We start from the raw sequence: 14,361 nt of genomic DNA, 5'->3' as shown, positions 1-14,361 counted from the left end.
AATTATCATTATGCTGCAAATCTCCCACTCCCCCTAACCTTCAAACTTCCTTGGACACAGGACAATGCAACAAAATATGATTAACACTTTCATCTTTATGGCACCAAAGACATCTAGCATCCACATCCACACCCTTTTGCCTTAAGTTATCCTTTGTAGACAATATATTCTTACAAGCTCTCCAACAGAAATCCTTCATTTTTGGAGGGACCGAAACATTCCACAAGCTAGTTCACAACTCACCTCCCACATTAAAAGATGATCTTCCTAGCAAGTCCATACACACAAAGTATGCAGACTTCACCGTATACACACCTCTTTTATCAAAGTGCCATAAGAGGGAATCTTTCTTATTGATAATACTAATAGGAATACTAATAATAGCCCTGATATCTCTTAAAGAAAAAAGCTCTATTAAAAGAGTAATGTTCCAAACCCTCCTATTACCTTCAAAAAGATCACAAACACGCAAATGTGGTTCAATAAAATCGAGGCCACCATCCGCAAAAAAAGTATCCTCCTTAGGAATCCAAGGAGCTGAAGCCACTAAAATCTTCTCTCCATTACCTACTCTCCACCTTGTACTCCTTCGAATCAACTCCCTTGATACCATCACACTTTTCCAAAGAAAGCTAGCATCATTACTTACATTGGCGGAAAATAAATCGCCATTTAGGAAGTACCTTGCTTTAAACACTCTATAACAAAGAGTATTAGGATTTATTAAGAACCCCCACAGTTGTTTGCCAAGTAAAGACAAATTAAAACTCCTAAAGTCCCGAAACCCCATACCCCCTCCTTCTTTCTACTACACATCTTCTCCCACACTAGCCAATTAATACCCCTTCGCCCTTCTCTTTTACCCCCTCACCAAAAGTCATTGACCATTCTATGCAATTCATTCAAAATAGTAATGGAAATAAAAAAAAATATTCATAAAATATGCAGGTATAGCCTGCAGCACAAATTTTATGAGAACCTCCCTGCCTGCTCTAGATAGGAATCTGCTGCTCCATGAATTAATCCTCTTCCACATTCTTTCTTTCAGACAACCAAAAATTGCTTTTTTATTCCTCTCAGTAAGAGAAGGTAACCCCAAATAGACGCTATGACTAATGGTGAATGAACATCCAGGATATTACTGATATTAGACCTTACAGAGGACACCACATTGGGACTGAAGAAAATGCCAGATTTGTTGAAGTTCACCACTTGTCCAGAAGTAGCCGCATAGGTATTGAGAATAGATTTAATACTATCTACTTCCTCCAGTCTAGCATTAAAAAATAGCAGAGAATCATCTGCAAAAAATAAATGTGAGATCTTTGGACATCTAGCACCTGCCCTACAGCCTTGCAACCAGCCCCTAGATTCAGCATCTTTAAGTAGTAACTATAAGCCTTCCGCACACACCAAATAGAGATACAGAGAAATAGGATCTCCCTGTCGAAGACCTCTACCAAGCATAATAGGACCAATCCAATCACTGTTAAAATTGATATTGTAAGAAACTTCCGAAAAGCACATAGTCAACCACCTAATTCATTGAGTAGAAAAACCAAATTGTTCCAGCATGCCTTTTAGAAACTCCCTCTCTACCATATCATAATCCTTAGAAATATCAATTTTAAGTGCACAATTACCATCATTTCTGCCCTTATTAATTTTCATATTGTAAATCATTTCAAACGCAACCATAATATTATCGGTAATCAACCGATGAGGAATAAAGGCAGACTGATTCTCAGAGATAATCATAGGAAGGACCCTTTTAAATCTGTTCACCAAAGCTTTAGCCACAATATTATATAACACATTACATAATGCAATTGGACCAAAGTCTTTAACTGTTTCAGGGCTATCCACTTTAGGGATCAAAACAATCAATATTTCAGTAAGAGAAGAAGGAAAAGTACCTTGTTGAAGCCATAGGCGACAACAATCGGAAACATCATTACCAATCAAGTGCCAAAATCTCTGGTAAAATGTAGGATTTAACCCATCCGGTCCAGGTGCCTTGTCTGAATGCATCTGAAAAAGAGCAGCTCTAAATTCCTCATTCGAAAAGGGAGCACAAAGATCAGCATTATCGGCATCACTAATCAAGGGCGGCACCAACTCAAGAACCCGTTCACAATCCACAGAACCACCATAAAAAATAAACTGGAAATAATATAGAACATGATTTTTAATTTCCTGCTCATCCTCAATCCAGGTACCTGACGACTCCTTTAATTTAGCGATACGGTTCATTCTTCTTCTACCATTAATTTGTGTATGAAAAAATTTTGTATTTCGGTCCCCATTTTTAAGCCAAAAGCACTTTGCCTACTGTTTAAGACTAGCTTCCTGCTCAAGGAGACGATTACAATCTTCCTTTAAAGAGGTGTGAGAAATAGTACTGGGCCCATTATCCAATAATCTATGTATAGTATTCTTCTTTTGCCAAAATTCTCTATTTCTACTCCTACCCTACAACGAAAGAGCAGAAACTAAATCATCACGTTTCATCAAAAGGTTGTGTGGTATAGAATTAACCCAAGCTCCTTTAATAATCTCAGCTAGACTCTCATCACATAACCATGCATTATCAAATCGAAATCTTCTTTTATCTCCCCTATTATCCTTAGGAGCTGTATTAATCACCAACAGTTTGTGATCCGACCTAGGAATATGAACAACCGAGCAGACAACATTAGTGAATTTACGAGCCCAGTCCTCAGTAGCAAGGGCTCTATCAAGCTTCTCTCTAACCAGATTATTCGACTCCCTGCCCTTCTCCCATGTGAAGAAAGAGCCAACAGTGGGTATTTGAACAAGATTATTGTCCTCAAGTGCCTGTCTAAACCCCTGCATAAGATAATTTGACAAAGTTGCTCCTCCTTCTTTCTGATCTCTCGAGCATAAATCATTAAAGTCTTCCGAACAAAGGCACAGAAGAGAGCTTCTACGAGATAAAGCTCGAATAAGATTTCAATATTGATGTTGTCGTTGTGATTCCGGAAACCCATAATAACCCGTAAACCTCCATTGAACATTACCTTCCGAAACAACTGAATCAATAAAATTTAAAGAAAAGCCAACCACAGAAACAGACGCATGACTCTTCCACATTAACGCAAAATTATAGTTTATCCTGCTTAATATTAGGATTATAAAGTTTTTTTTTATAATTTTACTTTTAAATAATTTAGATAAATCATATAATTGTTCTCAAAATTTAGGATATCATAATTTTTTTCTAAAAAAAATAGGGATTTAAAAATATATTTTACCTTAATTATCTACCAACCAGTTTATAATAATAATAATTACTGATATATTTATTACATTTTTATTCAATTTCCACCTTTTTTTTTTTAAAGCAAAACTACTGATTGTATTATTAAAATTTCATCAAATAAAGAGGGATATCATCCCAAACAGAAAGATGATTATACCTGATAGATTCTCCAGCCAAAGTATCAGCAGCTAGAATAGCATTACGACCAACCCATCTAATAGAAATATCAGTTCTAGAGTCTAACAAAGATTTACAATCATTCAAAATCAAATCCCTACATAAGATAATTTGGCAAAAATCTCTTCAAGTGCCTGTTTAAACTCTTGCATAAAATAATTTAGCAAAGATACTTCTCCTTCTTTCTCATCTCTCGAGCATAAATCATTAAAGGCTCTCGAATAAAGCCACTGAAGAGAGTTTCTACGAGATAAACCTCGAATAAGATTCCAAGACTGACATCGTTATTGCGATTCTGAAAACCCATAATAACTAGTAAACCTCCATTGAACATTACCTTTCGAGACAACCGAATCAATAAAATTTGAAAAAAAGCCAACCACAAAAACAGAGCCATAACTCTTCCACATTAACGAAAGACCTCCTCCCAATTCTTGTCTATTGACTGAGAAGCAACCATCAAAATGTAAAAAACTACGAAAAAATTTCATACGAAAACTAAGAGTTTTTGTTTCCATCAAAAATAAAATGTCCGGCTTGTAACTAAGAATCAAATCCTTCAATACAATAACTACCCAAGGATTGCAGCCATAAATCTGGCAAAGAGGTCTGCATATTCTGAAAATTGATTGGATTGTATGTGAGAAACATTCCCACCATACAGAAATCATAAGTGACGATCGGAATATCTCTGGAGCTCTTAATAGGGACAACATCATTTTCTTCTTTATCGATAGTCAATTGACGCAGATCGTCTTCTGAGGAAGGAGAAAGAAGAAGTTAGGTTTAAGGAAGATGAAAAGGCGAGAGTATCGAGTCACAAAAGAACCACAGAGGGAAACTTGCGTCTACTTGGTTAATTTCCATCTATTATAAATTTAAAAAATAAATATGTTTTCGAATATAGATCGTACATAATATTATATTTGCATATATAATTGATTAAACAATAAACCTGGATATTAATAGACATTAATTAGGATAATTTATGAAATTGAGATTCTAAAATTAAATTTTTATAGATTAATTTTAAATTTAGATTTCAATTAGGAAAATAAATAATATGAATGAATTCCAAATTTTGCGAGACAAATATTGCACAAATTAATATTGGCAAAAAGAAATGGCGTGTGCTATTTTTGAAACCATTTTGTAAAAATTAGTCCACTAATTAAGAAAGGAGGGTATTTTAAATTTTTTATAATATTTAATAATTAAAATTAATAGAAAAATTAATTAATAAATTTTATAGATATTTTAATATATTTTTTAAAATTAAAAAATTAATTAATAATTTTTCATATAATACTAGAATATTGAATAATAATTTTCTTTATATTAAATTTATGATTTCTTTTATTTATGAACACAAATAAAGTTAAAAAAAATAGCTTCAAATATATATTAATAAACAATAGATAATTTAATAATTAATATTTTAAATAATCAATAATAACTTATTTTATTAATTTCTTTTTATAATTTATTTTTTCACAATTTTTTATTAGAGTTGAACATTAGCGGTATTCAGTTCAAATTAAAAAAATTTATTGAATCGAATTAATTTAAAAGTTTAATTTAATTTTTTATTTATTTCGTTTCGATTTTTAATTTTAAAAATTTTCGTTATTTCGATTCGATTTAATTTTAATAAAAAAATTAAAAAAATTAAATCGAATCGAATCGATCTGATTCGATTTGATTAATTTGAACTTTAATAATTTTTTTTCATTTTATTTTTAATATTTTAAAATTTAATTGAAATATTTTACTTTTATATGATTTAATCTCTATATTATTAAAAATAATATACTATTATCACTAACCGATTCGATTTTTTTTTATTTTTTCTAATTAAATCAAATTAAATTAAAATAACTGAAATTTTTAAAATTAAAAATCAAATCAAACCGTAATAAATAAAAATTAAATTAAAATTTTAAATTAATTTAATTTGATGAATTTTTTCAAATGCACACCTCTAATTTTTTAATTTTCATGCAGTGAAATAAACTATATACATGTTGAATATATTGAATGATTTTTAGAATTTGATAAAATTTATATTTTATAAAATAAAGTTTAAATTAATTATTTTTTATTGAAATTTATGTAAAACTAATGTAAATGTATGTAATAAATATTTAAGTTTAAATACAAATTTTAATTATAATTCTTAAATTAATTTATATTTGGGGTGAGATTCAACAGCAGCATCACATATCTGTCCAAGAACTCTGATCGGGAACTTAATCTTTATTGATTAGCGAAAAAGTTCAATCTCCACTCTCAAGGGGTTGGGTTGAGATTTGTATGCAATGATTTTTCCAAAAAACGATGAAATTGTTTAATCGCGTGACTTTTGCGTTTGGATATTTTCTTTACGTATTTAAATTAATTTTGAATTAAATATTTTATAAAAAAATAAAATAAAAATTACTCGCTTTAATTTTTTATTGTCTATCATTTTAAGAGTTTTAATAAATGACTGTCATTTTATAATTTTAACATTTCATTAAATTTATATCCTCCAATAAACAAAGTATTAATTAGTTTCATATGATTTATATAGATTCTGCATTATTTGTATTAAAATTTAATATATATATTTTTTAAGTAAAATCTCGAATTGTATTAATAAAATTTCATCAAATAAAAATGAATATCATTTAAATCAGAAATATAATTATACTTAATAGATTTTCTAACCAAAATATGAGTAGTTAAAATAGTATTATGACTTTTACTAAATAAAAAGAATTATCTATTATGTGCTATCAAATTACTGTTTTTAAAATTGTTACTTGATGTCAATCCTGCTATAAATCCCAGCGGAGTAGAATTATCAAAATCACGCAGTTACAGGCTTGTCGGTCTTTGGTTCCGACGAATAGGTGCTATGAGGTAGGGGTGAGCATTCGGTCGGTTCGGTTCAAAACCGAACCGAACCGAATAAACCGAAAACCGAAATTTTAATTTTTATGAAAATCAAACCGAATCGATTTTGGTCAGAAACCGAATCGAACTGAACCGGTCTGATTCGGTTTGATTCGGTTCGATTTGATCGGTTTCGATTTTTAATATTTTTTTAATTTTTTACACTTTATTTTTAGTATTTTAAAATTTAATTAAAATATTTTAATTTTAATATAATTTAATTTCTCTATATTATTGAAAAAACATATTATTATCCCTAATCGGTTCGGTTCGGTTTTTTCGGTTTTTTCTGATAAAAACCCAACCGAACCGAAATAACCAAAATTTCTGAAATTTAAAACCGAACCGAACCGAAATGTATAAAAAACCGAACCAAATTTTCAAATCGGTTCGGTCGGTTTTTTCGGTTTGAACCGGATTCTGCTCACCCCTACTATGAGGAAATCACTCCAACCAAACTTGATATACTCTTTCTTCTACCTCAACCACAAGTCACAGAAAACCTTCACATGACCCAGTTTCCCACATAGATAGTAAAAAATAGTTAGTTTTTTACATTGAAACTTTACAGTAAACACAATATTATCATTTCCAACAAACTTTTTACGTCGTTTCAAAGGTTGCCGAATATCCAAACAAACTTTAACTCTCATAAGGTCCGGCAACATAGTTGAAGCATTTTTCATATCATACTCTTTATAATGGCTAATAAAATTTCCGACCAATTTAGCCAACGTCTCGTTATAATAACTAGAAGGGAGGACTTTAATCAGAAACAAAAAATCAGAATGAGTTAGAGGGATATTGAAAGGATTTTCATTACCTTGTATCTCTTTCCAAACAAGCATGAATCGATTGTACAACCAAGGGTCCCATTCCCTATATTTTCAAAATCAACATTATTAAAAAAATCGAAACAGATATCTTTTTGTCTCTAATTCCATAATAGATACCTCTCTAAAAGATGTCATAAATCTACCGAATAGATCTGTATATTTTAAAAATTGATTAAATTGTATGTGAAAAACATTTCCACCATACAGAAATTACAAGTGACGATTGGAATATTTTTAGAGTTCTTAATAGGGATAATAACATCTTTTTCTTTATCGATAGTCAATTGACACATATCGTCTTCTATGAAAAAGAAAAAAGAAAAAGTTAGATTTAAAAAAAAAGAAAAAAACGAGAGTATCGACCCACACATGATCATAGAGGGAAACTTATTTAATATACTTATTATTTTCAATTGGTATGAAAAACGTGACAAAATCAGAGGAAATTTAATATACAAAATTTAAACTTCTACTCTATGACGCATGATATGTCTGAAAAAGATAACTAGTTTATTATTTATTACAATAAAAATTTTGTATTTTTAATATACTCATTCACATAAATATACCGTTGAATTATATAAATTTTAAAATTTTTTCTATACATTATAATTAATACTAACACATGAATTTTGAAAGATTTAAAATTTTAAATGCATGTCTTTACTATTCATTTCAAATTAAATAGATTCTTAAAATTCATTCCAGACTAAAATTTTAAACAACAGAATGTCTTGTTATATTAGAATTCAATCACATAATTAATTAATATTCTATTAAAATAAGACTACGACAAATTATTAAAGAAACAATCTTCATATTTTGATATTTTTTTTAAATTCGTTTTAAACCCCTTATTAATTTAAGTATTGAAAATTTTGCAATTCAAACCATTTAGTATTTTTATTATTTTACATATCTATTATCTGAAAAAATGACCGAATCATCATCAATAATTATGCAAGTACGTGTGCAGTGTGCTTTGATAAAAAATGGAAAATTAAAGTTTAAATCTCATATATAAATTAGTTGGAAAAATTATATGGCATTCCATAATTCCACGTCATGGAAATCATATAAATTCTTCGCACAGTGTACGTATTTATATGTAAATTTAAATTCACAATTTCTAATATTTAGGATACTTAGAAAATAAGTAAATAGAAAGAATTTTCTGATAATAAAAATTAATTAATTTTTTATATTTTAAAATTTTTATTAGATTTTTTAAATATAAATTTGTTAATATATTTTTTATAAGTAAAATTAAACAATTAAAAAATCTTTTTTACAAAATTTTATCATGAAAAAATATTTTTCAAGTATAAATTATTTTTCATAAATAAACAGTCTTAGTATCGAAATTTCTCCACTTGTTGAGTGCAATTTTTCTATTTATGCAGACATCTCAACTAGTTGAGCGTGTACTCTTTACTTTCGAATGTAACTTTTCTATATATAGAGACCCTCGTCTCTGTCAACTTATCTCTACAGATCAAAATGGAGTTGCTTATTTTCCTTCCCCTCCTCCCTATCTTCCTCTTGTTTCTTCTCAAGATACACATAAGAAAACCTCGTCTCCCTCCTGGTCCCAAGGGTCTTCCCTTGGCAGGAAACCTTTTCCAGCTTGACAACTCCAACATTCAAAAACATTTATGGCAGCTTTCCAAACAGTATGGACCTCTCATGTCCTTAAGACTAGGTTTCAAGCAAACTCTAATAGTCTCTTCAGCCAAAATGGCTAAAGAGGTTTTGAAAACCCAAGATCTTGAATTCTGTAGCAGGCCTTCCTTGCTTGGTCTGCAGAGATTATCCTACAATGGTTTAGATTTGGCTTTTGCACCCTATGATGCTTATTGGAGAGAGATGAGAAAAATCTGTGTCGTCTATCTCTTCAACTCAAATCGAGTCCAGGGGTTTCGTCCCATTAGAGAAGATGAAGTTTCTCGTATGCTTGAAAATATATTGAAAGTAGCTGATGCTTCTAAACCTGTCAACTTGACTGAAGCAATGATGGCTCTTACGAGTGCTGCAATATGCAGAGTTGCTTTTGGAAAGAGATTTGAGGAAGGAGGAAATGAAGCCAAGAGGTTTCATGAGTTGCTTAATGAAACTCAGGCCATGTTTGTGGGATTCTTCTTTTCAGATTATTTTCCTTACATCGGTCGCATTGTTGATAAATTCTCTGGACTTCTCTCCAGACTCGAAAAGAATTTCCATGATTTTGATGCTTTCTACCAAGAACTCATCGATGAACACCTCGATCCAAAGAGGCATAAGCCACAGCATGAGGACATTCTTGATGTTTTACTTCAGCTTTGGAGGGATCGTTCATTTAAAGTTCAACTAACTTTTGAGCACATCAAAGCAATTCTCATGGTAATGCTATCTTATCTCAATATTTTATTTGTTATTATTTTTATTATTGCTGACCTCACCCTTACAGATATGCAATAATACAATTGCAGGATAATAGTTTATTATTATTCTTTATTAATTAGCATGGGCACAAATTGTATTTCTCTAAGTTTTGAGCTTCGTTCCAAAACTTATATTTTCATTTTTCATGTCTACGTAGAACGTATTTGTTGCAGGAACAGACACAAGTGCTGCTGCTGTGATATGGGCTATGAGTTTTCTAATGAAAAATCCTAAAACAATGAAAAAAGTTCAAGATGAAATAAGAAGCTTAATTGGGAAAAGGGGTTTTGTAGATGAAGACGATATTCAACAATTGCCTTATCTTAAAGCTGTGGTGAAAGAGATGATGAGACTGCAACCAACAGTTCCATTGCTAGTCCCAAGAGAAACAGTTCACAAGTGCACTTTAGGTGAGTATGAAATAGCTGAAAAAACACTAGTTTACGTGAATGCATGGGCAATTGGGAGGGATCCTGAAGCTTGGGAGAAGCCATTGGAGTTCCGTCCAGAGAGATTTTTGGATACTTGTATTGACATGAAAGGACAGGATTATGAGTTAATACCATTTGGAGCTGGCAGGAGAATTTGTCCTGGAATATTTATGGGAATTGCCAATGTGGAGCTTTCACTCGCTAATCTTCTTTACAAATTTGATTGGGAAATGCCTGATGGGATGAAAAGGGAGGACATAGACACCGATAATGTCCTGCCAGGAATTGCTGTGCACAAGAGGGAGCACCTCTGCTTGATGGCAAAGAAATATATCTAATAAGACTTGTCGGCGCACATGTGAAATTATAATAAGACATGTCAGCGCACATGTGAGATTACATTTGAAATTCAAATAAAATTTCATATAATTATATTATGTATTCAGCTCAGTTTAAATAAAAATTACTTTGAAAATTATATCATACAATAGTTGATTTATACTATTAGTACTATTAGTCTATTATATTTAATTGTATAAAAAAATCTAAATAGTTACTTTTAATTTTTTTTTTGTTACTTTTAATTTTTAATTTTGTTTTATAATTAATGTATATATTTTTATATTATAAGTAAACATAATTAAAAATATTATTTGGTAAATGGTTTACTTCATAATGAGTTAAATTTGATATATACGTGGCTAGAAATCCTTTACGATTTTTACTTTTTTAATAAAAATCTATTTATTCTTGTAAGTTTCCCTCTGTGGTCGCTTTGTGTCTCGATACTATCGCCTTTTCCTCTTCCTTAAACCTAACTTCTTTTCCCTTTCTCATAAAAGACGATCAGCGTCAATTGACTATCGATTGAGAAGAAGATGTTGTTATCCCTATTAAGAGCTCTAGAGTCGTCACTTATGATTTCTGTATGGTATAGATGTTTCTCACATACAATCCAATCAATTTTCAAAATATGCAGACCTCTTTGACAGATTTATGGCATCATTTAGAGGAGGTATCTATTATGAAATTAGAGGCAAAAAGATATCTGTTTCGATTTTTTAATAATGTTGATTTTGAAAATATAGGGAATGGGGGACTTTGGTTGTACAATCGATTCCTGCTTATTTGGAAGGAGATACAAGGTAATGAAAATTCTCTCCATATCCCTCTTGTAACGACCCGAAAATCGGACCGCTACCGGTGCTAGGATCCAGATCGGCTTAAGGCCGCCGGGACCCGAAGCAAGCCTGACATGTAACCTGTAAACCTGTTCAATCCCATACATGATCAACAATCATACGTAAAAATTAAAAACTTTTCTGGCATTCATTCCTCATACGCCAAACTCAACCTGTGCATGCACTAAACATAGCCATAATCATAAACTTGACCCCTCTGTGGGATCTCATCAATGCCCCAATGGGCGATACATCATAAGTTGAGTTGGTTAAACATAAACATCATTAGACATTAAGATCATGTATCGACAAGGGATTACAATAAACTATGGTCAAGCACGCTTCTAAACCTCAATATCATTATACATAACATAACTATTTAACTTTACATCATTATACAATTTACTATGTCCACTATCTATCTATTACAAACATAAGACTTTACTCTTCTTGACTTCTCTGTCTAGCCCGTACCTGCAATCCTAGGGGATTAGGGAAAAGGGGTGAGCTACTAGAGCCCAGTGAGCAGAATAATAGAAAACAACATTTAAATCTCATGCCATCATGTAATGCAACACATCACAACAAATCACATCTTGGATGGTATTGTCACCAATAGTCCTCTACATTCCAAAGTGCCGGGACGTAGAATGGGTACAACCGGTCTTTCTCTTAACATAACATATCATGCATACCAATATGCCAGGGACGTAGAATGGGTACAACCTGGACTTTCTCTTACATAGTGCCAGGGACGTAGAATGGGTACAACCTGGACTTCCATACCATGTCATGCCGTAGCATCATCATACCATATGAGGACTAAAGGATCATTCAATAACCAATCCACATCAACATCATAAATGCAATGCAACATATTCGTGATTTCTAATGCAAACAACCTAATTCATCACATGGCATTCATGATGCATGAACATGCTCAACTGTATAATTCATTTGCTTTAAAACATAAAGGTTTATTCTACTCACCTCTGGCTAGCTCTGATAAAGACTGATGCAGCTAACTCACTGCTGGGGTCCTCGGTTCCTCGGATCCGAACCTACACAGGTGGACTCAAATGAGGGACCAAACAACTAGAACATAACTCTAAAAACATCCCCCAAAAACCCCCTAAAACACCTCAAAACAATCATGCAAAAACATGCAAAGGAAGGAAGAACAGGGCAGGTTCGGCGGCACCTTCGGCGGCCGAAAGTCCCTCCAGAGCCGAAACCCAGGCAGGTTCGGCGGCACCTTCGGCGGCCGAAAGTCCCAGACAGAGACGAAAGTCTCTTTTCGGGGGCAACTTCGGCAGCCAAAAGGCCTGCCTCCCCAGCCATGTTCGGCGGCCGAAAGTTTCTTCGGCGGCCGAAAGTTTCTTCGGCTGCCGAACCTGGTTTTTGCCAAAGGGCAGAAACTTGGCTCCTTTAAGCACATTTGCCTCCAAAACTTCCAATCATGCATTTAGCTCAACCAAAACATGCAAATATACATACATTGGCTCCTAGGGGCTTCAAACTAACTTAAACCCCAACTACAACACACAACGACAACACAAATCCAACATACATTGCTCAAAACATAACATTAACTCAAAAACCTAACTATGAGCTAAACATGCATTCTACCCCATAGATCTTGCATAAAACTTACTTTAAACATGAAATGAGCTTAAGATCGGCTCTTACCTCTTGAAGATCGAGAGAGAGACGTCCTAAACTCGGAGGTGGGAGATTTTTGAGTTCTTGAACCTCAAAGCTCCAAAACTTGCTTTAAACTCGAAAATCTTCAAAACAAAGCAAAAACTTGTGAAAATCTTGAAAGATTTGAAGGAAAACTCAAGGATTGGTGAGGAACGGCGGAGAGCTCACCTTGGCCGACAATGGGGAGAAAAACTCTCCCATTTTCGGCTAAGGGACCCTTTTATAGTGGCTGGCCAGGCCACGTTCGGGGGCTGAATGTGCCTCCGCATGCATGCCATGTTCAGCGGCCGAACTTGAGGTTCGGCGGCCGAACCTGGACTTTCCTCAACCTATGCCTTCGGGGGCCTAAGGCACACCCGAAATGCCTGCATGTTCGGCGGCCGAACTTGAGGTTCGGCGGCCGAACTTGAGGTTCGGCGGCCGAACCTGGATTTTCCTCCAAGGTTGTTTTCATTCAAAAACTCATTTCCTCTTTACTTAAAACCATGAAAAAACATTAAAACATTTTATGAAAACATATTTCTACCCTACTAGAGGCTTCCGACATCCGAGATTCCACCGGACGGTAGGAATTCCGATACCGGAGTCTAGCCGGGTATTACATTCTCCCCCCTTAAGAATATTCATCCCCGAATGTTCCTCAACTAGCACATGCAAAGCATACAACATATCATACACGTAAAACACATAAAACTCACAAAGAACTAACCTTAGAAAAGATAAGGGTATTGCTAGAGCATGGACTCCCGTGTCTCCCAAGTGCATTCTTCCATATTGTGGTGGTTCCAAAGGACTTTCACCATCGGGATTTCCTTGTTTCTCAGCTTCCTGATCTGGGTGTCAAGAATCCGTACTGGCTGCTCAACATAGGTGAGATCTTCTTGGATCTCCACATCAGGCTCACTAAGAACCTTGCCCGGATCTGACACGAACTTCCTCAACATGGAAACATGGAAAACTGGATGGATTCTTTCCATTGAAGCAGGTAAATCCAGTTTGTACGACACATTCCCAATCTTTTGCAAGACTTCAAAGGGTCCGATGTACCGTGGAGCCAGTTTACCTTTCCTTCCGAAACGAACCACTCCTTTCATTGGAGACACCTTGAGCAATACCAGATCCCCCTCCTGAAACTCTACCTGTCTTCTGCGGATGTCTGCATAACTCTTCTGTCTGCTTGCAGCAGTCTTGATTCTTTCTCTGATTATGGGTACCACCCTGCTGGTAATCTCTACTAGCTCAGGCCCTGCCAAGGCCTTTTCTCCAACTTCTTCCCAGCAAACAGGTGACATGCACTTCCTTCCATATAAAGCTTCATATGGAGCCATCCCGATGCTAGCATGATGGCTGTTATTGTAGGCAAACTCCACCAAAGGTAGATGCTGCCTCCA

The 14,361-nt window shown here is 33.6% G+C and overlaps 1 protein-coding gene across 1 annotated transcript; it reads left to right on the top strand.

Annotated features, from left to right (window-relative positions):
* The first annotated feature begins 8,733 nt into the window (after positions 1 to 8,733).
* LOC110607827 (cytochrome P450 83B1) lies at positions 8,734 to 10,529 on the top strand. Its single transcript, XM_021746990.2, has 2 exons — positions 8,734 to 9,612; positions 9,812 to 10,529. Exons 1-2 carry the CDS (start codon positions 8,734 to 8,736, stop codon positions 10,421 to 10,423), a joined length of 1,491 nt encoding a protein of 496 aa, XP_021602682.1. The 3' UTR covers positions 10,424 to 10,529.
* Positions 10,530 to 14,361: the final 3,832 nt, after the last annotated feature.

This window comes from Manihot esculenta, chromosome 5 (assembly GCF_001659605.2).
Source record: "Manihot esculenta cultivar AM560-2 chromosome 5, M.esculenta_v8, whole genome shotgun sequence".
In the NCBI taxonomy this organism is placed as follows: Eukaryota; Viridiplantae; Streptophyta; class Magnoliopsida; order Malpighiales; family Euphorbiaceae; genus Manihot; species Manihot esculenta.
This window is presented reverse-complemented; position numbering and strand designations above follow the sequence as displayed.

Excerpts from the sequence above, each read along its gene's own strand:
- LOC110607827 (XM_021746990.2), top strand. The coding sequence starts at position 8,734 with ATGGAGTTGCTTATTTTCCTTCCCCTCCTCCCTATCTTCCTCTTGTTT. Across the intron at positions 9,613-9,811 it reads ACATCAAAGCAATTCTCATG|AACGTATTTGTTGCAGGAAC; the intron begins GTAATGCTATCT and ends ATGTCTACGTAG.